The sequence below is a fragment of the Lagenorhynchus albirostris genome, chromosome 1, assembly GCF_949774975.1.
Source record: "Lagenorhynchus albirostris chromosome 1, mLagAlb1.1, whole genome shotgun sequence".
NCBI lineage: Eukaryota > Metazoa > Chordata > Mammalia > Artiodactyla > Delphinidae > Lagenorhynchus > Lagenorhynchus albirostris.
In genome coordinates, this window is record NC_083095.1 from 10,600,731 (window position 1) to 10,621,610 (window position 20,880).

A 20,880-nucleotide genomic window follows, 5' to 3' on the forward strand; every position below is an offset into this window, starting at 1 on the left:
CCTCCCCGGAACTGCGGTGGACGCTACCGAGGAGGGCTGGTGCAGCAGTGTCTGAGGCGGTTAGTCGGCGTCCCTACACGGTGAGTACCAAGGCCGGAGCCGGAGCGGGGCCGGGGCCGGACCCGGCACCCGAGAGGAGCTGGAGGCGGCCACCCAGCGCGGGTCTCTCCAGGCCGTTGGGTTCTCGGGACCAGAGAGGGCGGCCGCCGGCCTCGTCAAGCGGCCTGGCCGACCCTGCGCCGGGGTCCCCTCGGTTTCTCAGCTTCGTGAGCCGGTTCGTGCCTGACATGAGGCGCCAACGCCGGGCGCCTGGCCGGGCGCCAGGAGGAGGGACCCCTCCTGCTTGCTCTGCGGGTCGCAGTCCGCGTCCTCGCCCCCATGTGCCTCCCTCCTCCCCCCCCGTCGTTGATCCGGGTTGCTTGTGATCGCGGCGTAGCCGATGCTGGGGGTGAACCTTCGTTGCGCTCTGGCTTGCTTTGCCGTCGGGGCGCCATGCTGAGCAGTTCTGGACCTGCGTCATCTTTTTGTCTTCGCGTGACGTTCCAAGGAGACACAGACCCTCATCATCCCCATTTTCCAGACGAGGAACTGAGGCTCACAGTGATTAATACGTGCACCCCAGACCCAGAGCTGGCCAGTGACGGGTTCAGATTTGAACCAAGATTTCCCTTTGTCTTTCCACAGGATCTCGTTTTCTCGGCCTTTCTGAAAAGGGAGAACGTGGCTCGAGTTCCAGTCTGACGACTTGTGCATAGATCACTTGTTTTTAAATCACTTAAAAGGTAATGAAAAAGCTGGTTGGGTTTTAAGCCATTTGACAAAGGCCAGAGTCCTGGCAAAGGCATCTGCCCTCTTGGGGCAAGGCTTGAGAAGGAAGAAAGCTCTGTGCACTCTTAATAAAGCTGCCCTCCTCACCCACCCTCCAGCGACCCCCCGCAGATACTTATTCAGCCTTCAGAATGGCTTGGGTGTGGCAGGCTTCACCCTCCGTGCTTTACATAATGTTATTTATTGCAGAGAACATTTTGGGACTTAGCTAGTAAACCCCTCCCCCCTTTTTAAAATATGAGAACACTGAGGTTCAGAGAGGATTAAGCAGGACCTGCCAAGGGCACACGAGCAGTCAGTGTTGAATCTGGAATCCAAACCAGATCTAGCTCATATGTCTTTGCTACACCTCCTGTGTCCCCTCTGTTGCAGACCAAGCTGCCCACTGTGTGGGTACATTTCTTTCCTTCTTTGATCTTCTCTAGCTGGCAGCATCACCGTTAGAGCCATCTTTGTGTCCACTTCTTTGCAGGGCCTGATACTCTATAGGCTGCTTAGAAAATATTTGTTGCCTCAGAGCCCTGTGCTTCTCAGTTGCCAATCTAGTGGAACATTTTCTCTCCTTTTCAGCAGCCATGAAGTTGAAAGAGAAAAAATCGAGGCCAAAGCCATCAAACTATGGCCGAATTCAGAGGAAGGGCATCAAAGTTGTGGGAAAATGGAAGCAGGTGAAGATTGACCCAAATATGTTTGCAGACGGACAGATGGATGACTTGGTGTGCTTTGAGGAACTGACGGATTATCAGTTGGTCTCCTCTGCGGAGAGTTCCTCCAGTCTCTTCTCAAAGGAGGAGCCCAAGAAGAGAAAGGCACAAGCTGTTTCGGAAGGAGAGTCTACCTCCTCAAAGAAAAAGATGAAGTTAAAGAAGAGTAAAGATGTGGAAACTGAAGGAACCAGTGCCCAGAAAGTGTTTGAGGGCAAAGATACTGAGCCAGGGCCCCAGGGAGATGGCACAGTTTGTCCTGATCTAGAGGTAGGGGAGATGGCATCAGAAAGCCCGGCCCAGACGGTTCCAAAAAAGAAGAACAAGAAAGGGAAAAAAACCTCAGAGCCTTCCCAGGGTACTACTCCAAAGGCACCCAAAAAAGCAAAGACCTGGATGCCTGAAATGCATGATCACAAGGCAGATGTATCAGCTTGGAAGGATCTCTTTGTACCCAAGCCAGTTCTCCGAGCGCTCAGCTTCCTAGGCTTCTCTGCCCCCACACCAGTCCAAGCTCTGACCTTGGCACCTGCCATTCGTGACAAACTGGACATCCTTGGGGCTGCTGAGACAGGTAAGGGCATCCTTACCTGGCGGCCAGGGCAAGATTGCTTCTGGATTGAGCTTGTGGCTGCTAACGGGCTGGTTGGTTGGGAGCATGACCACAAAAGCACTGTTGAGTGAAGGTTTTTAGAAGTCAGCTAGCTCTGGGTTGAAATAGGCCATGTGCTGATTGGTGCCCTAGGCAGGTCACTTTATTTCTCTGAGCCCTGCAGACCCTATTAAAATGGAGATAGACAACTGCAGTACCTCCTTCTTTTGCTATGTGGGTTAAATATAAGTGCCTACTAAATTTCTACATTTACACAATAGTAAACTAGTAACAAAAAACAATAGTAAACTAAAATTTACACAGCACATTGTAAGTGATCTGCGAATGGTAGTTTTTTTCCAGGTCTTGAGCCTTTTCTGAATGGCTCAGAGGTAAAGTAGGGCTAATAAGATCAGCCCTCTGGAGAGGTCGATCTTCATTAGTATAAGGAAGAAGTGTCTCGTTCGCAAGAGTTGTCCAAAGATAAAAAGGGCTGCGTTGGGAGTTGGTGGGTTTATTGGCATTGGAAGGATTTGAGTTTGTGTAACCATTGGGTGGATTTTGTAGGCAGATTGGGGCAGGAGGTGACTATTGCGACTAGGCATTGCTTAAAGCTCCCTCATTCCTTGGGCCACCTGAGACTTTGTGAAGCAATGACAGGTACACTCACCCTGGGGAGACTAAACTACTGATGGGGGAAGGAGCAATACAAGCCTGGAGCTATTAGTCTAACTTGACCAGCAGTAGCCAATAGAAATATATACGTAATGTGAGCCACATATGTAACTTAAAATTTTCTAAGAGCCATATTAAAAAAGGTTTTTAAAAAGTGAACATTAATTTTAACAATATATTTAACCAATTACATAACATATTTCAGTACGCAATGAACGTAAAATTATTGAGATATTTTACATTCTTATTTTTATACTGTTTTCAGACTCTGATGTGTATTTTCAAGTTGCCGCCCATCTCAGTTTAGAGTAACCACGTTTTAAGTGCTTGACAGCGGTATGTGGCCAGTAGCTACTATATTGTGTGGCATAGAATTGTAACCAAAAGTGGGGTCCAGCTGCTCGCTGCTCAAAAGCCAGTAAAGAGGCCAGGTTGGTGAAAGGAAAGCTTGCTTTATTTTGGATGCCGGCAACGGAGGCGGGGGGTGGCGGGGCGGGGGGTGCTTCTGTCCGAAGGCCGACCCCCCCACCCCCCCAACCAGTGGGCAAGAGCTTTTATAGATGGAGGGGAGGGGGCCGCAACAGAAACAGCACAGTCGGCTGTTGACAGTCACCTTGAAATTGGTCATTGATGGTCTGACCAGCATCGTCTTCATTGTTTTAAGTACAGTTGATCTTCAGTTCCAGGGTCGGTTTGTTTCCATTTTCTTGAGGCCAGTTCTCGGAATGGCAGCTTATGTCATGGCTACAGTCTGGTCATCATGTAGTTAACTTTTTCCACCTGGTGGGCGTTTTATCTGTAGATACACAGAGAGAATCTACAAGACAGCTCACAGGATATGGCTCAGAATATTATCTATAGCCCTTGAGAAGGAACTGAAGGTCCTTAGCTATGCTTATTGACTAAACTATTATTATTTAGTCTTGTCGGACTGCTTTCCTTTGCTTCTGCATTTTCTCACTTCTCTGATTAAACTTATTCTTTGGCTGAAGTTTTTCCACAGACAAAATGCAGGCAGAGGACATGGGCGAGAAGGACCATAGAGTCCTGCTCCATTTCAGAGCTGGACCATGTAGACCAGCGGTCCCCAACCATTTTGGCACAAGGGACTGGTTTTGTGGAAGACAGGTTTTCCACGGAAGGGGGTAGGTGGTGGTTTCAGGATGATTCAAGTGCATTACACTTATTGTGCACTTTATTTCTACTATTGTTAGTTACATTGTAATATATAATGAAATAATCATACAGTTCACCATAATGTTGACAGGAGGCCGAGCTCAGGGAGTAATTTGAGCGATGGGGAGCGGCTGTAAATACAGATGAAGCTTCGCTAACTGGCCGGGCCGCTCACCTCCTGCTGTGCGGCCTGGTTCCTAAGAGGCCACAGACCGCTACTGGTCCATGGCCTGGGGGTTGGGGACCCCTGATCTAGACACTTTGTGCCTTGGATTTCTGGAAGAGTGGTCAGGAAACTTGAGGTGAGGTCTTGTATAAGAGTCATGAAGATGGAAGAGGGAGGAATCCCCAGGAAAGGGGATGGAGGTAACAGTAATAGCTTAGAACATTTATTTAACATTTAAAATACATCACGCCCTGTGTTACATGCATGAAGTCAGTTTCTGAAAACCACCCTGAGGTAGATTCCTTTATTCCATCTTACTGAAGAGGAAACTCGGCCTCACAGAGGGTAGACAGTGTCCCTAAAACTGCCCCACTGAAAAGTGGTAGTGCTTGAATAGTTCTAGGCTAGGTCTATGTGCTGTTAAGCATTCTGCTACACTACTTTGGTAGGTGCAGAGAGGCCTGGAAGTCTGTTTCTGGAAGGCAGAGGAGAGACGTGAGCCACTTTGGCTAGAGATTGACATTTGGATTTATACCACAGCTCCTATCAGGCTATTTCTATGGAATGCTGTGAATCCACAGGTCCAAGTCTCAAAGAGTTTTGGGGCTGTGGGCAAACTGCTGCCAATGCAGATAATGAATATCCATCACCCCCAAAAGATGTTTGGGCCCCTTAATAAATCCCTCCTTCCCTAGGCGCCCCTCCTTGTTCATCCCCAGGTAACCTCTGATAGTCTTCCTATCGCTATGAATTAGTTTGCATTTTCCAGAATTTTAAAATGGAATCATACAATATGTACTTTGGGGAGGGAGAGTGTCTGCTCTAGCTCAGCATACTTTGAGATTCAGCCATGTTATTGCAAATACCAATGGTTCATTTCTTTTTATTGATGAGTAGTATTCCACTGTATGGATATAGTGCAGTTTGTTTATCTTATCTATTGATGGATAGTTCTGTTCTTTTTAGTTTTTGGCATTTACAAGTAAAACTATCATAAATATTGGCGTAAAAGTCTTTGTATGGATATATGCTTTGATTTCTGTTGGGTAAATACCTAGGTGTGGAATGGCTAGGTCTTATGGTAAATGTAACTTTTTAGGAGTTTTCCAAAGTGATTGTACCATTTTACATAATCACCAGGTTATAAGAGTTCAGATTGGTCCATGTCCTTGCCAGTACTTGGTGTGGTCAGTCTTTAATTTGATTTAGACTTTAAAAATTTTAGTGATCTTTCCTTGTGGCTTTCATTGGTATTCCCCTAGTGACTCCTTGAGCAGCGTCTTTTTCAGTGCCTAATTGTATCCATATTATCTTCTTTGGTGGTGTCTGTTTAGTTCTTTTGCCCATGTTTTAATTGGGTTGTGGTTTTCCTATTATTGAATTCATAATATATTCTAGATATACCTCCTTTATCAGATATGTGATGTGCATTTTTTTCTCCCAGTCTGTGGCTTATTTCTTCATTCTCTTTACAGTGTCTTTCGAAGAGCAGGAGTTATTTATTTTGATGAAGTTTAAATGATCATGTTTTCTTTTACAGATGTGCTTACCTAAGAATCCTTTGCCTAACACAAGATCACAAAGATTTTCTCCTGTATTTTCTTCTAAAAGTGTTACTAGTTTTAGGTTCTGTGTTTCAGTCTGATCCTTCCTGTGTTAACTTTTATGGGGAGAAATACAGATCAAAGGTTTTGTTTTGTTTTGCACGTGGCTATGTAATTATTCCAGCACCGTTTGTTGAAAAACTACTTTCTCCACTGAATTGCCTTTGCATCTTTTTTGAAAATCAGTGACCATATAGGTGTGGGTCTATTTCTGGAGTCTTTTCTTTTCCATTGATTTATTTGTCTATCTTTACTGTTTTCCCAGTACCTCTCTATGTTGGATACAGTAGCTTTAAAATCAGGTAGTATAAGTCCTCCAATTTTGTTCTTTTCAAAAGTTATTTTGGCTGTTCTAGGCCCTTGGCATTTCAAGGTGAATTTTAGAGTCAGTTTTTCAATTTCAACCAAAAAGTCAGCTGGTATTTGGATTGGGATTGCCTTGGTCATAGAGCCAACTGAGGACATGACATCTGGACAATATAGAGTCTTCCAGTCCATGAATGTGGTATAGCTCTTCTTCTTTTTTTTTTTTTTTTTGCGGTACACGGGCCTCTCACTGTTGTAGCCTCTCCGGTTGCGGAGCACAGGCTCCGGACGCGGCTCACGGACCCAGCTGCTCCGCGGCATGTGGGATCTTCGCGGACTGGGGCACGAACCCGTGTCCCCTGCATCGGCAGGCGGACTCTCAACCACTGCGCCACCAGGGAAGCCCTCCATTTTTTTTAGGTCTTCAGTTTTCCTTAGCAGCGCTTTGTAGTTTTCAGTGTGTGCACATGTATTAGATTTATCCTTAAGTATTTCATATTTTTGATGCTTTTGTAAATGGTAATTTAAGATTTCCTATTTCTGATGCTAATAAATAGAAATCTGCATATTTGTATGTTGATCTTGTATCCTGCAACTTGGTACCATCAACTGGTTTCTTGAAGATTACATAGGATTTTCTTCAAAGATGATTATTCATCCAGTCTGGATGCCTTTTGTTTACTTTTGTCTTATTTATTGCACTGGCTAAAACTCCAGTACAATTGGAATTGAAGTGGTATAGTGGACATCATTGCCTCGTTCCTGATCTTTGGGGAAAGATATTCAGTGTTTCATCATTAAGTGTGATGTTAGCAGTAGGTTTTTTCCTATTTGTCCTCTATCAGGTTGAGAAAATTCTCTTCTGTTTCTAGTTTGCAGAAAGATTTGTATCAGGAATGGTTACTGTATTTTTTTAAACGCCTTTTCTGCATATATCGAGATATATGTTTTTTCCATTTTCAGTTTGTTGATAATGGTGATAAACAGAACTTAGTCGCAGTGTATTATTTGTACATTGTTGGATTTGATTTGCTAAAATTTTGTTGATGGTTTTTGAATTTCTGTTAATGGGATATTGGTTTGTAGTTTTGTCTTGTAATGTCTTTGACTGGTTTTGGAATCAGAGTAATGCAGGCCTCAGAGTGAGTTGAAGTATTCCCTTCAATTTTCTGAAAGAGTGTGTATAGAATTGGCATTTTTCTTCCTTAAGTATTTGGTAGAATTCATCTGTGCTTGCCCTTTTCTGTATAGGATGGTTTTTAATTATGAACTTAATTACTTTACCATATTAGAAATATTTTTATTTTTTCTTGAGTGATAGTTTTCTACTTGCAGTTCAGTTAGTTTTTGTTTTGTGAATGTTGAAACCCTGTTATTAGATGCATAAATGTTTAGGACTATTGTATCCTCTAAATGAGTTCACTTTTTTCATTAAGAAATGGCCCTCTTTTTCCCTGAAGTATTCTGTGTTCTAAAATCTCCTTTGTCAGGTTATTAATGTAGCTTTTCCAGCTTTATTTTGACTAATGTTAGCATGGTGTGTCTTTTTCCATACTTTTTGTACTTTTGTCCTATTTATATCTTTATATTCAAAGTGAGTTTTTTATAGGCAGCATATAATTGGGTCTTGCTGTTTAATCCAACTATCTTGTCTTTTAACTGTGTTAAGGTCGTTTACATTTCATGTGATTATTGATAATGGTTGGGTTTTAATCTGTTTTGCTATTTGTTTTCTGTTTCTCCCAGCTATTCTTTATTCCTTTGTTCCTCTTCTACCTTCTTTTGGATTGAATATTTGTGATACCATTTTATCTTTTTTATAGTCTTATTAGCTATAACTCTTTGTTATGTCCTTTTGGAGGTTGCTTTTGGGTTCGCAGATGATGTCTTCAGTATATTATACTCTACCTTCAAATGATAATATACTACTTTATATATACTACAAGAATGTTAGAAGAGTATATTTCCATTTTTTCTTTGCTTTGTGCTTTTTGTTTTATACTTTATATGTGTTAGAAATCCCCAAACACATTTTCATTATTTTTCCTTTAAATAGTTATTTTTTAAAGAAGTTTTAATAAGAAAATGACTTTTTATATTTATCCATGTGACCGTTTCTGGTACTCTTCATTCCTTCGTGTTGATCCAGATTTTCAGCCAATATCATCTTTTCTTCTACACGAAAGACTTCCTTTAATATTTCTTGTATACCAGGTCTGCTGATGATAAATTCTTTCAGCTTTTGTATACCTACAAAAGTCTTTATTTTGCATTTTGTTTTGAAAGAGATTTTTGCTAAGTGTAGAGTTGTAGATTGTCAGATTTTTTTCCCCAGGTCTTCAGATAAAAATGTCATTGCACTATTTTATTGCATTTGTTGTTTCTGATGAAAAGTGCTGTTTTTCTTCTCTGAAGTTTTATGAGTTTGTTTTTGCTTTCTTTCTTTTTTTTTTTTTGTTATAGTTCTTGCTTATAGTACCTCGTTCCTGAGAGATGCTCATTTTCCTCTGAAAATTATCTGTGAGAGTTCTTTGAGGTCTGTGATAAAAGTTTCTTTATACAGAGATCACTTATTTGCTTCTGCTTGGGGCATTTTAATTTTGGAACCACTTTAAATTCTCAGCTTGAAGTGGTTTGTTTTGTTTGTTTGTTTTTGTCCACACAGATGGTGTGAATACTTGGGCTCCATATACATTCAAAGGCTAGTTTGAAAATGTTCAAGCATAGACAAAAGTTTTAAAATTTTCTCGAAAACTACGAAAATTTTCTTTTACTCCCTCCTTCCCCACCAGAGAAAGGTTTTGGGAAAGTATTATACAGATTTCCATTCCTTACCCTTCAATTTTGTGTTCCTGTACAACAGCAACACACACACACACACACACGCACGCACGCACGCACGCACAAAACTTGCCCATCTCTTTAGGGTTTCATTGTTTGGACATTTGTCTGTAGTTTATTGGTGACCTCAGCCCGCAATGCCAGTCTGTCAGACTTTTCCTCAGACTCCTAATTACAGGTGCCCTCTGGTTGCAGTGCTGTAGGGGTACCATACCTGTGTAGGGTAGAAGGAGCTTTGGATTGGTCAGGGTGGCACTTGGCTATTTCAGGGTCCCTTATTCGGTGTAAAGGATAGAATCAGGCAAAAGTATGTACATCTGTTGATTCACACTGTTTTTGTTTGTTTTTTGTTTTGCTTCTAAGGAAGTGGGAAAACTCTTGCCTTTGCCATTCCAGTGATTCATGCAGTGCTGCAGTGGCAGGTGAGGAAGAAGCCTATCCCAGCTCTAAGTAACACAGGAGCACCGCCTGGGGAGACCAGTAATGAGGCTGGAGTTGAGATGGGATCACCAGGCAGGGCTGGAACTGAGTCTGGAGCTCTGCCTGTTGAGATTGGAATTGAGGGTGAAGCACTGCCCAGTGAGGCTGGAGCGAAGGCTAGAGCACCACCCGGCCAGGCAAGAGCCAAGATTGGAGCCACAGTCTCAAACCAGGTGCTGCCCTCCTGTGATGATGATGATGCCGGTGAAGGACCTTCTTCCCTGATCAGGGAGACGCCCATTCCCAAACAGGATGAAAACAAGGAGGAGAAGCTTGATGAAGAGCAGACTAGAAAGTTAAAACAAGAATTGGGTGGCAGAATTGCACATCCAAGGCGTCCTCTGCTTGGACTGGTTCTGACTCCCACTCGAGAGCTAGCCATTCAAGTCAAACAACACATTGATGCTGTGGCCAAGTTTACAAGTGAGGTTTAATTCCATTTAATAAATGTTGCCTGAAAGGATTCCAGTAGCTGGGGTGGCAGAGGTGAATCAGCTGTGCCCGCCCTCTAGAGGGAACCTTTCTCTTCTGCCAGAGAATTAAGCCCGACAGAAAACTGTTTGAGTGACACATTCTTTATTCTCCCAAGGATGACACATAGCTAATGCTATTCTAGCTGCGTAGGAAATTAGTTAACTTATTGGATACAGTAGATACTTGGGGCAGCGTTTGGCAAACCACTGTTTGGGTTTTTGTGGGTTTTTTTTTTTTTAAATAAAGTGCTGCCACACCCACTTACTTACATACGTCTATGGTCACTTTTGCATCACCAGTGCAGAGTGGAATAGAGGTAGTAATTGTACAGAGACCATTTAGCCCACAGAGCCAGAAATGTTTACTGTTGGAAAAGTTTGCTGACTCTTGCCTTCGGGCATTAGAACTTAACTTTTTCAGGGAATTCTTTGGGAAAGGCTGCAGAGTCGGGGTTTCAATTTTATAGTAAAAGGAGCAGTTACTTGTCAAGCTCTGACTGTATCTTACAAGGCACTTTACTAAGCACTTTGCTTGCCTGACCCTTTGTGTTCCTTCCATACTGGCTACCTTGCAAAGTCCTCCACTAGAGAGGAGAAGAGAACACTAACCATCAGAGGAGATTCAGTTTAATTTTAATTGAGGGGCATGGGCAGGAACTCCTAGGGGAGGTGTGTCACAGCTACAAGTTACATCTTTCCCAGCACTGTGGTGCACCACTGCTCATTTTTTCCAGAGCTTTGGATGTCACCATGCCTGGGTTCAAATCCAGCCCTACTGGTGTGGTTGGAGGGGAGAGAGTAGAAAAAAATGAGGTTGGGGAAATAGTCAGGGCCTAGATCATAGAAGACCTGGTAAGCCTTCTAGCAATGGCATCAACAGGGCAGGCGAGCTCTTAGCACTCCCCTGGAGAGGGGAGCTGTGCTGGTGACTCGCAGCCTTTACTAATCTGGGGGCACCTGTGTCAGCGTTGGAAGAAATAAGCAATCAGTCTGAATAACAGTGTCCCTTATGTTTTGTGTACCACAGGCATTAAAACTGCTATTTTGGTTGGTGGAATGTCCACACAGAAACAGCAGAGGATGCTGAACCGTCAGCCTGAGATTGTGATTGCCACTCCAGGCCGGCTGTGGGAGCTAGTTAAAGAAAAGCACCCTCATTTGAGCAACCTTCGGCAGCTCAGGTGAGAAACAGTGCCTCCCCTTTCCCGCAGCCCCCGTTCTGAAGTGGACCTGAGGTGACATGGCACAGTGTGCAATGCCTTCTCCCTGTTACAAAGTGCCCTGGTGTGGCACTAGCCAGACTTGGGCCTCTAGAAAGCTGAGCATGTGTGAGGGGGGTTAGCTGAGGGCCCTGGGGGTGGTGGGGCGGTAGAGTATATGCCGTGGGGGACTCCTCTTACCTGCTGCTGACCAGGTGATGTGGGTCTGTCTGGATCTGTAGGTGCCTGGTGGTCGATGAGGCTGACCGCATGGTTGAGAAAGGCCACTTTGCTGAGCTCTCCCAACTGCTAGAGATGCTCAGTGATGCCCAGTACAACCCGAAGAGACAGACGCTTGTTTTCTCGGCCACGCTGACCCTGGTACATCAAGCTCCTGCTCGAGTCCTTCACAAGAAGCACGCCAAGAAAATCGACAGGTCTGCCAAACTTGACCTCCTCATGCAGAAGATTGGCATGCGGGGCAAGCCCAAGGTCATCGACCTTACAAGAAAGGAGGCCACGGCAGAGACACTGACAGAGACCAAGATCCACTGTGAGACTGATGAGAAAGACTTATATCTGTACTACTTCCTGATGCAGTATCCAGGCCGCACCTTAGTGTTTGCCAACAGTATCTCCTGCATCAAACGCCTCTCTGGGCTCCTCAAAGTCCTGGATGTCATGCCGCTGACCCTACATGCCTGCATGCACCAGAAGCAGAGGCTCAGAAACCTGGAGCAGTTTGCCCGTCTGGAGGAGTAAGTCAGGCCTGTCCACAGATTAGCCATTGGGTCTATGTCGCCAGGATGGTGGGAAGCTACCTTCTCTCATGGGAGCCTTATCGTAGAAGGTAGCCTTTTTTTTTTTTTTTTTGCACAGCGTGAGGCAGGCTCACTCTCATCTAGTACATTTGGTTGCTGGTAATACCCAACAGAAACTTCTTTAATAATGAGTAATGGTGACAATAATACCTATTATTATTGAACACTTAACAATAGATTAAGTATTGTGCTTGCATTTTAGATACATTATTACATTCATTCACTTCTAACATCCTCGAGAAGAATAGAATCATGGTTAAGAGCACAGACTGGAAGCGGACTGCTTGAGATCACATCCTGGCTGTGTCACTTCTAGCTGGTCAGATTACTTCTTCGTGTTTCAGTTTTCTCATAATCAGTATAATAATAAAAGTTATGGCAGAGGGTTGCTCTGAGGAGTAAGTGAATTTATGCATTTGAAGTGTTCAGAACAGTGCTTGACACATGGTATGAGCTTGCTAAATGTTAGCTTTAATACTTAACCACTTGTCATTATTCTTATTTTATAGATAAAAAAAGTAAGGTCTAGAAAAGCACATAAGCTTGCCCAAGGTTTCTCAGCTTGGAAGTGGTAGAGCTGGGCCTCAGACCAGCCTGTCAGACTGTGGAGCTCATGCTGTCATGTCCATCTGCTTTTGGGCCAGACTGATGGTCAGGCAGGCAGCACGGTGCAGACTGTCAAAATGAGGGCCTGGGAAGCTGGACATTAAACTGGTTTCTGCCCACATTGTTTTGTCAGGTTACCGGTTACAGATTAGTTTCAAGAACAAGTGGTTCACTTCCCTCTCAATGTCAGTAAGTAGAGTTAGTGGTTCATTGGATCAGGAGTTGGCAAACTATAGCCCATGGGCCAGATCTGGCTTGTTACCTGTTTTTATTGGTAAAGTTTTATCAGAACACAGCGAGGCCTATTTATGTATCGTCTATAGCTGTTCTTGTGCTATAATGGCAGAGTTGAGTAGTTTCAACAGACATCACCCGTGAAGCCAAAAATAGTTTACTCTCTGGCCCTTTACAGAAGAAATTTGCTCACCTTGACTTAGAATGGTGGTTTAATATTTTACAAACTTTAGTTTGCATCATATTCCGCAGCCCTATCTCAGAGATGCAGGAAGTGGGGACCCTGAAGGGCCTAAAATCTTTAGTTTTTAAGACATACCTCAGGTGCTTTTGACTCCCCTCAAACTACACATACATTAAGAAACATCACCCAGTACATATTATTAAATGCTTGCGGTGAACCTGGCACTGTTCTAGGGGCTGGTAATAGAATAGTGAGTAGTGCAAAGTCCCTGCTCTCGTGGAGTTTACATCCCAGGGGACAGAGGTAATAAACTGAAAAGTAAGTATACAGTTTGTCAAGTGGTGCTAAGTGCTAAGAAGTAAAGTTGTATAGGGAGTTGTGCAGACTGTGGGTGTGTGGTCTGGGAGGCTTTTCTCATAAGGTGAGATTTGAGCAGAGAGTGGAAGAAAGTAAGGAAATGTGAATATCTGAGGAAGACCTTTATGGCCTAAGGTGCACTAAGTGCACAGGCTGGGAGGTAAGAGCAGGTTTGGCATGTTTGAGGAAGAGCGAGGAGAGCAAGGACGCCTGTGTGACTGGAGGGAATTAAGTGGGAGGGTGATAGGAGATGAGGTCACCGACCTAGAGTATGGCCCCATTTAATGCACTTGAGGTAGTCTTTATTATTGCAGAGTGTGGCCTGTCGATTGCGGCCATTGAAACCCAGGTTTGGATCCTGGCTCCGCTGCTGAATAGCCATATATATACCTTGGGAAGTTAATCTCTGAGCCTCAGCTTCTTTGTCTGTCTAAGGGAGATGTGTAATAGTATCGTCTCGTAGAGTGTCCGTAAGCAGTCGTGTTTAGAGTACTCAGTTGGTGGTAAGAATTTGACTAATGACAGCCGTTAGTCGTTATTAATGAGCTTTCTCTCTCCGCCACAGTTGTGTTCTCCTGGCGACAGATGTGGCAGCTCGGGGCCTGGATATTCCTAAAGTCCAGCATGTCATCCATTACCAGGTAGGGACATTAGGGAATTTGTAGGCATCTCCCAACATTGAGTGGGGAATTTTTAAAGCAAGGGTTGAGGGAGGGAGGAGGAATTGTTGGTCCCAAGGCCTCATGCAACAGAGAATACCACGAGCGTCTGGTGACCAACTGGCTGCTGCCACTTTTAGAACACTGTGGTGAGAGTTATCCTCCAAAACCTCTCGACACTGTCTGATGTCAAATATCAGATAGCCCCTTTCTTTTTGACTTGGGCAGGCTACTTAATATGGGCAGGTTAGAGTCTTAGTTTCTTCCATGAAATGGACATAATAAGTTCAGCATGTAAAATGATTACCCTGCTTGTAAAGAATAGAAGAGTGTGGTAACTAAGTCCTGCCTGGGCTTAAATCCCAGCTGTGCAACCTTGAGCAAGTTACTTAGTCTCTTTGTGCCTCAGTTTCTTCATTTGTTAAACGGCGGTTATTACAGTATCGACTCCTCAAGTTCTTATTAAGCTGAAGTTATGCGTGAGGAGTTTCGAAAGCCAGGTGGCACTTCCTGAACGTTAGACGCTGTTGATACTGACATGAGGATCAGCGCGTGTGCCTGGTAAAGGCTAGCCTAGAGCAGCCGTCAGGCGTGCGGGCTGCAGAGCCGCGCTTCCAGCGCTCGAGTGCTTCTCGGCTGCTGCCTAGCGGGTTAGCTCTCGGCATGTTACTCCGTATCTCTGCTTTCAATGTCATCGTTTGTACATTGGGAGTAATAATGCTACCTGCGCCATAGGGTTATCACAATTAAATGAGCTAACAAAATACCGTTCTAGCCCCTAAGAAGTATCACATCCACCAGAGGACGTGAGGTGACCTTGCCCAGAATTTAAGGCAGAAGATATTAGAAAGCTGCAGAATAAAATCGGAGAGAGAGATAACTGCTAGTTTGGGAGGTTAGGAGGTTGGAAAGTGCTTTCTAAAAGATGCTTGGCATTTACGGATGGAGAGGATTTGGGCATGTAGAGGTAGAGAAGGAAGGAGAAGGAGAAAACGTGGAAGGGGGCAGCTGACAGGGAGTGAGAAGAAGAGGATGTTATGTGTGTATGTATGTTAGAAGAGGAAAGTGAAGAAGGCATCATTTCCCACACCATTACGAACCACTGATAATCGTGCTTGGAGCACTGCATTGGAAAAGATACTGAGCCTTGTCGGGGCTCAGTGGAGGAGACTGCTCTTGGTTAGTGGTGTGTGCCGTGGGTGTGGGAAGGGAGGGGTTGTCGGCTGCCGTGCCACATTATCTGTGGATAATGTATCCAGATTTTATTGGAGTAGAGGCAGTAGAGCCCAGGCGTTAGCATGGTCTTTGGAGCTGGACTGCTTCATTTCAAATCCTGGCTCCACCATTTAGTTGGGTAACTTAGGGGAAATTGCTTAACATCTGTGTGTTTCAGTTTCCCGGTCTATAACATGGATAATCCTGAAAGCATCTATTTCACGTTATTGTTGTTGAGGGATAAATGGGGTAGTAATACATGCAGAGTGCTTAGAATTGCCTGGCACATTGTAATTATTTAATAAATGTTGCTTATGATTACCATCATCAACCATCCATGCAGAGTTAATGAAGAACCATTAGAGTTTCTTTAGGTAGAGGGGTTATGATGGTCAGAGCTTTGACTCAGGAAGATGACACTGGCAGCTTTGGGTTGGGTCAGGGGGGCAGTGGCAGGACTGGAGACCAAATAAGAAGTGACTGCCATTGTCCAGTTGAATGGTCATGACGACCTGAACCAGGGCAGGGGGCACGGGAGGGCAGAGCCTGCACAGTGAATGGGCTAAACCTGGGACAGTTTGGATGTGAGACTTAGGGACAAGGGCTGGATCTGCCCACAGTGCTGGAGAGGTTTCTAGCTGCCTGGCTGAGAGGGGGGAGGGTCCAGCCTTGGGTTGTTGGCCTTGAGGGGAAGAGCAGTGCTTGGTGACAGCCACGATGACCTCCCAGTTCCTCCTTTGGCAGGTCCCTCGTACCTCGGAGATTTATGTCCACCGAAGCGGTCGAACTGCTCGTGCCACCAGTGAAGGCCTCAGCCTGATGCTGGTTGGGCCTGAGGACGTGATCAACTTTAAGAAGATCTACAGAACCCTTAAGAAAGATGAGGACATCCCGCTGTTCCCTGTGCAGACAAAGTACATGGATGCAGTCAAGGTAAAAAGAAAAGTTCGAAGCCTAGTGCTAATGAGGGGAGGGATTCGGCTGCTCCCTCACTTTGCTGTGAGATTCTTGCAGTACCACCCTTGGAAACTAGTTAGTAGTTCTGCCAATAGCTAAGCAGGGAGATTTGTAAAAAAAAAAAAAGAAATGGGTGGGGGCCACTGTGTCTGGCAGAAGGGGGGATAGGGCGAGTGGCCAGAGTGGGAGGAGTTTTCTTCATGAACCCTTCCTTCCCTCCGCCCCTGAAACCTCCACCACCACCACCACCACCCCCCGCCCCCATGGACAAGGGCAGTGAGCATGGCTGTCTGGACATGCCTTTGGATGGAGGGTTATAGGGAAGTGAGGTCAGTGTGTCATGCTGAGGCAGAAACTAAAGTTTTGTCAATCCCTGAAGCAGATGCCTGTAATTCCTACCTTTGGGGGTTTATTTTTAACTCAATAAACATTCCCTGAGTGGGTGCTGCTTATTATGGGCTGCAGCGTGTCAGGCACCAAAACAGGGTGGGTTCTCTTCCATAGAAATCCACTGGCTCGTGAGGCAGGTTGAGTCTGGCTGAAGTTCAGGTACAAATGGAGCACTGTGGACTGGTGGGTATATGGTAACATTGGTAGGAGATTTAGTTTCCTCCAAGCCTCCTGCAGGCAGAGATGTGAAGGGGTGAAGAAGGGATGGACTTCCAGGAATTGGGGGAGCAAAAAGCAAGGAATGGTTCAAGCTCTGCTGGCTCCTCTGGCTCGAAAGGACTGTTAGCTGTGCAGGGAAATAGGGCGGGAGGTGAGATGGAGCAGTGGGGAAAGCAGAGGGGATTAGGAGCCACCCTGGCTTCCCGTGGCTCTTTTCCCTATATCACAAGATCCTTCCCATTTTCCTGCTGTATCCTGTCGCTGCGGTCTGAACCCAGAACCCAGGAGAAGGAGAACGGAAATGTTTTTGGCAGAGGACAGTGTGGAAGAGGGGATGGAAGTTCTGTGACAGTTCTGTGTTGTCCCTGTGAGTGAGAGCGGGGCCCTAACTGAGGGCTCTCGGGGTGTCTCCAGGTCTCAGCTCAGCTATGGAAGCCAGCTGCGGTGTCTGCGGAAACAGTTCCCTTTGGCACGTGTAGCTCGGGAGTCTGACAGAGGTGGGCTGCCAAGAAGAGGGGCTGTTCGAGCAGGTTTGGAAAGCCAGCTCTTGTGGTTCGTGTGAACACGCTCACAAGGAGCAGTTGCCCTCTGTGCTTTCATCAGGAACCAAAGCAGATGCATTGTGATGGGAGCTGAGGTGCATCTCACTGAACACTGATCTCAAGAGCTTGTTTAAAAACACAACTTAAATGAGACTTTTCTTCCCAGAACCCTGAATCCTCTGTCAGATGAATACTTTCTGTTCCTTTCCTCTAGGAACGAATCCGTTTAGCTCGACAGATTGAAAAAGCTGAGTATCGCAACTTCCAGGCTTGTCTGCACAATTCTTGGATTGAGCAGGCGGCGGCTGCCCTTGAGATTGAGCTGGAAGAAGAAATGTATAAGGGTAAGGGGCGAGACGGACTTGAGGAAGGGTTCATTCAGCTTGTATCTTTCGTTTTTCCCTTCAGCTTCTGTCTGTTGGAACCTCCCCACCACCATGGGTCCTATCAAAATCGGCAGGGCGCCTTTTCCTTCTTCGTGACAGGCCCTAATCTCAGATGAGCCTAAAGCCCTCAGCCTTGGTCTGCTTCTGTCATCGTTTGTCTGGAGCCTATAGTTCCACCCCTCGTGTGGAGAGGCAGTGGAGTACAGTGATGTCAGGGCAGGCTCTGTGGCCAGGCTGCATGTGATTGACTGCTGCCTCATCCCTAACTAGCTGTGTGACCGGGTCAAGTTATTTAACCTCTCTGTCGTACCTAGGCTGTCCTCATTTATAAAACGCAGGTCATAAAGTACCTACCTACCTCATGGGGTTGCAAAGATGGCTTGAGTTAATGAGTATAAAGTGCTTATAACCGTGCCTGGCAAATAGAAGGTGTTGGGTACATTTTAAGTTATTTATTGTCACCTGTCTTCCAAGCTGACAAAGCACTTCTGTCATCATCTCATTTGATCTTCTCCAGCCTCATGATGTAAACAGAGCAGGAATTGTTATTACATTTGGGAACTAGAGGCTCACAGAAGCGATTTGTGCAGGGAAGCAGCTCCAGCACCGGGTGTTGACTGAGCCCCTGCTCCGAACCTAGGCCAGAGACTAAGGATTCAGGGATGAATCTGTGTGGTCCTTGCTCTGGAAAAGCTCCTGACTCTAAGAAGTGGTAGAACCACATCTAGAACTAACACCAGAATTAGGTCCAGTGCCCTTTCCACCCCACAAGTGGGCAGCTCAGCTGAGGTGTTGGCATCTCGGTGCCAAAGCCAACAAATTCAGAGGCAGGCTTAACTGCTCTCTGCTCAGCATGGAAGCCAGGAACCAAATCACTAGGCTCGATGACAGTCAATGGTCCTCCTGGTAGCTCAGGCTTGGGGCTAGGGCTGTGATGTGAGGCCCTGGCTTCCCTTCCTGAGGCCAGGCTGGCGTGGAGCCCTCTGGCCATGTCCGCCTCTGCAGGTGCAGTTACAGCGCTGGCGGGGAGATGCAGGGGAGCTGGGCTGCATAGGTGGCTTTCACTGTCTCCTGAGGGGTTTGTAGCCGTCCAGTCACCAAATTCCAGGCAACCAGTGGGTGGGTCATAGGAAGAAAAGTGATCTTCAGGTCAGGAGACTGGGGGAGTAATCTCAATTTGGCGGCTAGCTCTGTGACCTTCGGCAAGTGACCTGGATTTCCTCAACTGTAAAATAAAGGTAATTCCTGTCTTAGAGGGGTTTTTGGAGGAGTAAAGGACAGAGTGGCCCTGAGTGGTTCTCCTAAACTGTGTTGGAAGTTAGCCAACACTAGTTTCTGCAGAGAGCTTTCCTCCCCAAGAGTCCCAGAACATTTCTTATCACAAGTGTTATCCATCAGGGGACACAGAATGCTCCTACAGGTCATAGTAAACATGATCTATTTTGAATTGTGTTTCAAGGAGGAAAAGTTGACCAGCAAGAAGAGCGTCGGCGACAAAAGCAGACGAAAGTCCTGAAGAAGGAGCTGCGCCATTTACTCTCCCAACCGTTGTTTAAGGATGACCTGAAAACCAGGTATCCCACTCAGTCTGGCAAGCTGCCCGAGCTCGTGTCCGCCCCAAGAAACGGCGAGTCCGCGCTGAGCTGCCTCTCCAAACAGAAGAAGAAGAAGAAGAAGCAGCCGAAAGAGCAGCAGCAGGAACAGCCACGGCCAAGCACAAGTGCAGGCTAACTGCCCCCCAGGTCAGGGTCTGCTGGTGACCGCACGTTGTGTCTGTGTCCTCTGGTTGTACGGAAAACCTTCGCACCTTTGACTTCACGCCACTGTCAGCCCCAGTTACAAAAATCTCTCTCTTGCACACACCACCTCCGGTAGCAGGAGAGACCTCATGCAGATCTGTGTTGTTTCACAGTACGAATTCTATGTATAGCATCTTATATATTTCTACGTTCCAGTGTTTACAGGCTCCTTGTATGGTTAACTTGATTTCCTCAATTAAAAACAGTGGTCAGAACCAGCGCATTTTCTTGAGTTTTTAGCCAGGATATGGGGACACAGTCATAGTCCTCTGGCTGCAGGATGCACGCGGGGTGCGTCTCACTCCGCTGCACGGTGTGGATAGAGCGAGAGGCTGGTGAGCTTCGCAGATCACTGTAAAGTCATTTTTGCCTGGGTCTGCAACGTGTGTTCCCGTTTTTCTCCACAGAAGAATCCTAACAGCTCCTTAGCTCTACCTCACAGCTGCTGTCTTGTCTTAGCCTCGCTGGGAGGTGGGCAGGGAAGAGATTGCTGGCTTCCAAGGGAACACAGCTTCCGTGACATCACAGAGCCACGTGTGGGGAAGCCAGGAGCAGTCTGCTGAGTCTGGCTGTGAGGCACCTGGGATCTGGCCTTGGCCAGTCTCTCCAGCCTCGTCTCTCTGCTTCCTTCCTCTGTGTGACAGAACCGGTTGCTGCCCACGGTCTCACGCCCCCATTCTTTTGCCCTGAGCCTTTGTCCAAGCTTTTCCTTGGCCTGTTTGCCTTTTCCTGCCCCTGAGCACTGCTGGCCCCTGAGACCCAGGAGGTGATGTGTTCCTCTCGTGAGCTCCCACAGTACCCAGGCTCACCCTCTTCACGGCACTTGCCACACTGGTCTCCGGCACCTTGCTGAGCTCCCTGCAGGCAGAAGCTGCTTATTACTCCTTGCAGCCCTTGCACTTAGATCAGGGCCTGGTGTAAATATGTGCTGAGGGAACCCGAGACCTCCCGGCGCCACCGCAGCTTCCTCCGGGTCAGCCTGGGTGAGTAGCCACAGTCATGGGAGAAGCACTGATTTCTGCACAGCTAAGTCTGGGCTTCTAAACAGACGTTCCCTTGGCCTCATGGTTGGCAGCTGTGTTCCCTCGGTCCCTGTGGGCAACTGCAACAGGGTAGTTGGCCTAAACTCAGATTCAGATATCACTGAGTGTTGGTTAGGTATTTTTATCTACTTCGATTGTCATCTGGTTTTCCGTCAAGGCCCTGGGACATGAGTCTTAGAGTACCCTCTTTTGCAGTTGAGAAAGCTCACTGTGAGTGGCTAAGACTTGCTCAGGGTCACACGGCAGTCAAGTGGCAGAGCTGGGATAAGAACCTTGGGTATTTCCTTGTAGGCCCAAGGGAAGTTCAGAAAACTGCTTTGGTTTTAAAAGTCAGCAGTGTTGCCAGAGCCTGTCTCCCCAGTGTCACCAGTGACTGGGAGAGGAGAATGCAGAAGAAAACAGCCCTAGTCTGTGAAGCTCCTGA

The 20,880-nt window shown here is 46.2% G+C and overlaps 1 protein-coding gene across 2 annotated transcripts; it reads left to right on the top strand.

The window, feature by feature from the left end:
- Positions 1–5: 5 nt before the first annotated feature.
- DDX24 (DEAD-box helicase 24) lies at positions 6–19,628 on the top strand. 2 transcript variants are annotated; one of them, XM_060165796.1, is made up of 10 exons: positions 6–80; positions 685–782; positions 1,399–2,106; positions 9,256–9,795; positions 10,873–11,026; positions 11,287–11,802; positions 13,812–13,887; positions 15,865–16,053; positions 17,443–17,572; positions 19,074–19,628. In XM_060165796.1, the coding sequence occupies exons 3-10, from the start codon at positions 1,404–1,406 to the stop codon at positions 19,343–19,345; spliced, it is 2,580 nt and encodes an 859-aa protein (XP_060021779.1). In that variant the 5' UTR covers positions 6–80; positions 685–782; positions 1,399–1,403; the 3' UTR covers positions 19,346–19,628. The 2 variants fall into 2 exon arrangements, with proteins under 2 accessions (XP_060021779.1, XP_060021867.1); XM_060165884.1 differs by having other exon boundaries at positions 9,289–9,795.
- Positions 19,629–20,880: the final 1,252 nt, after the last annotated feature.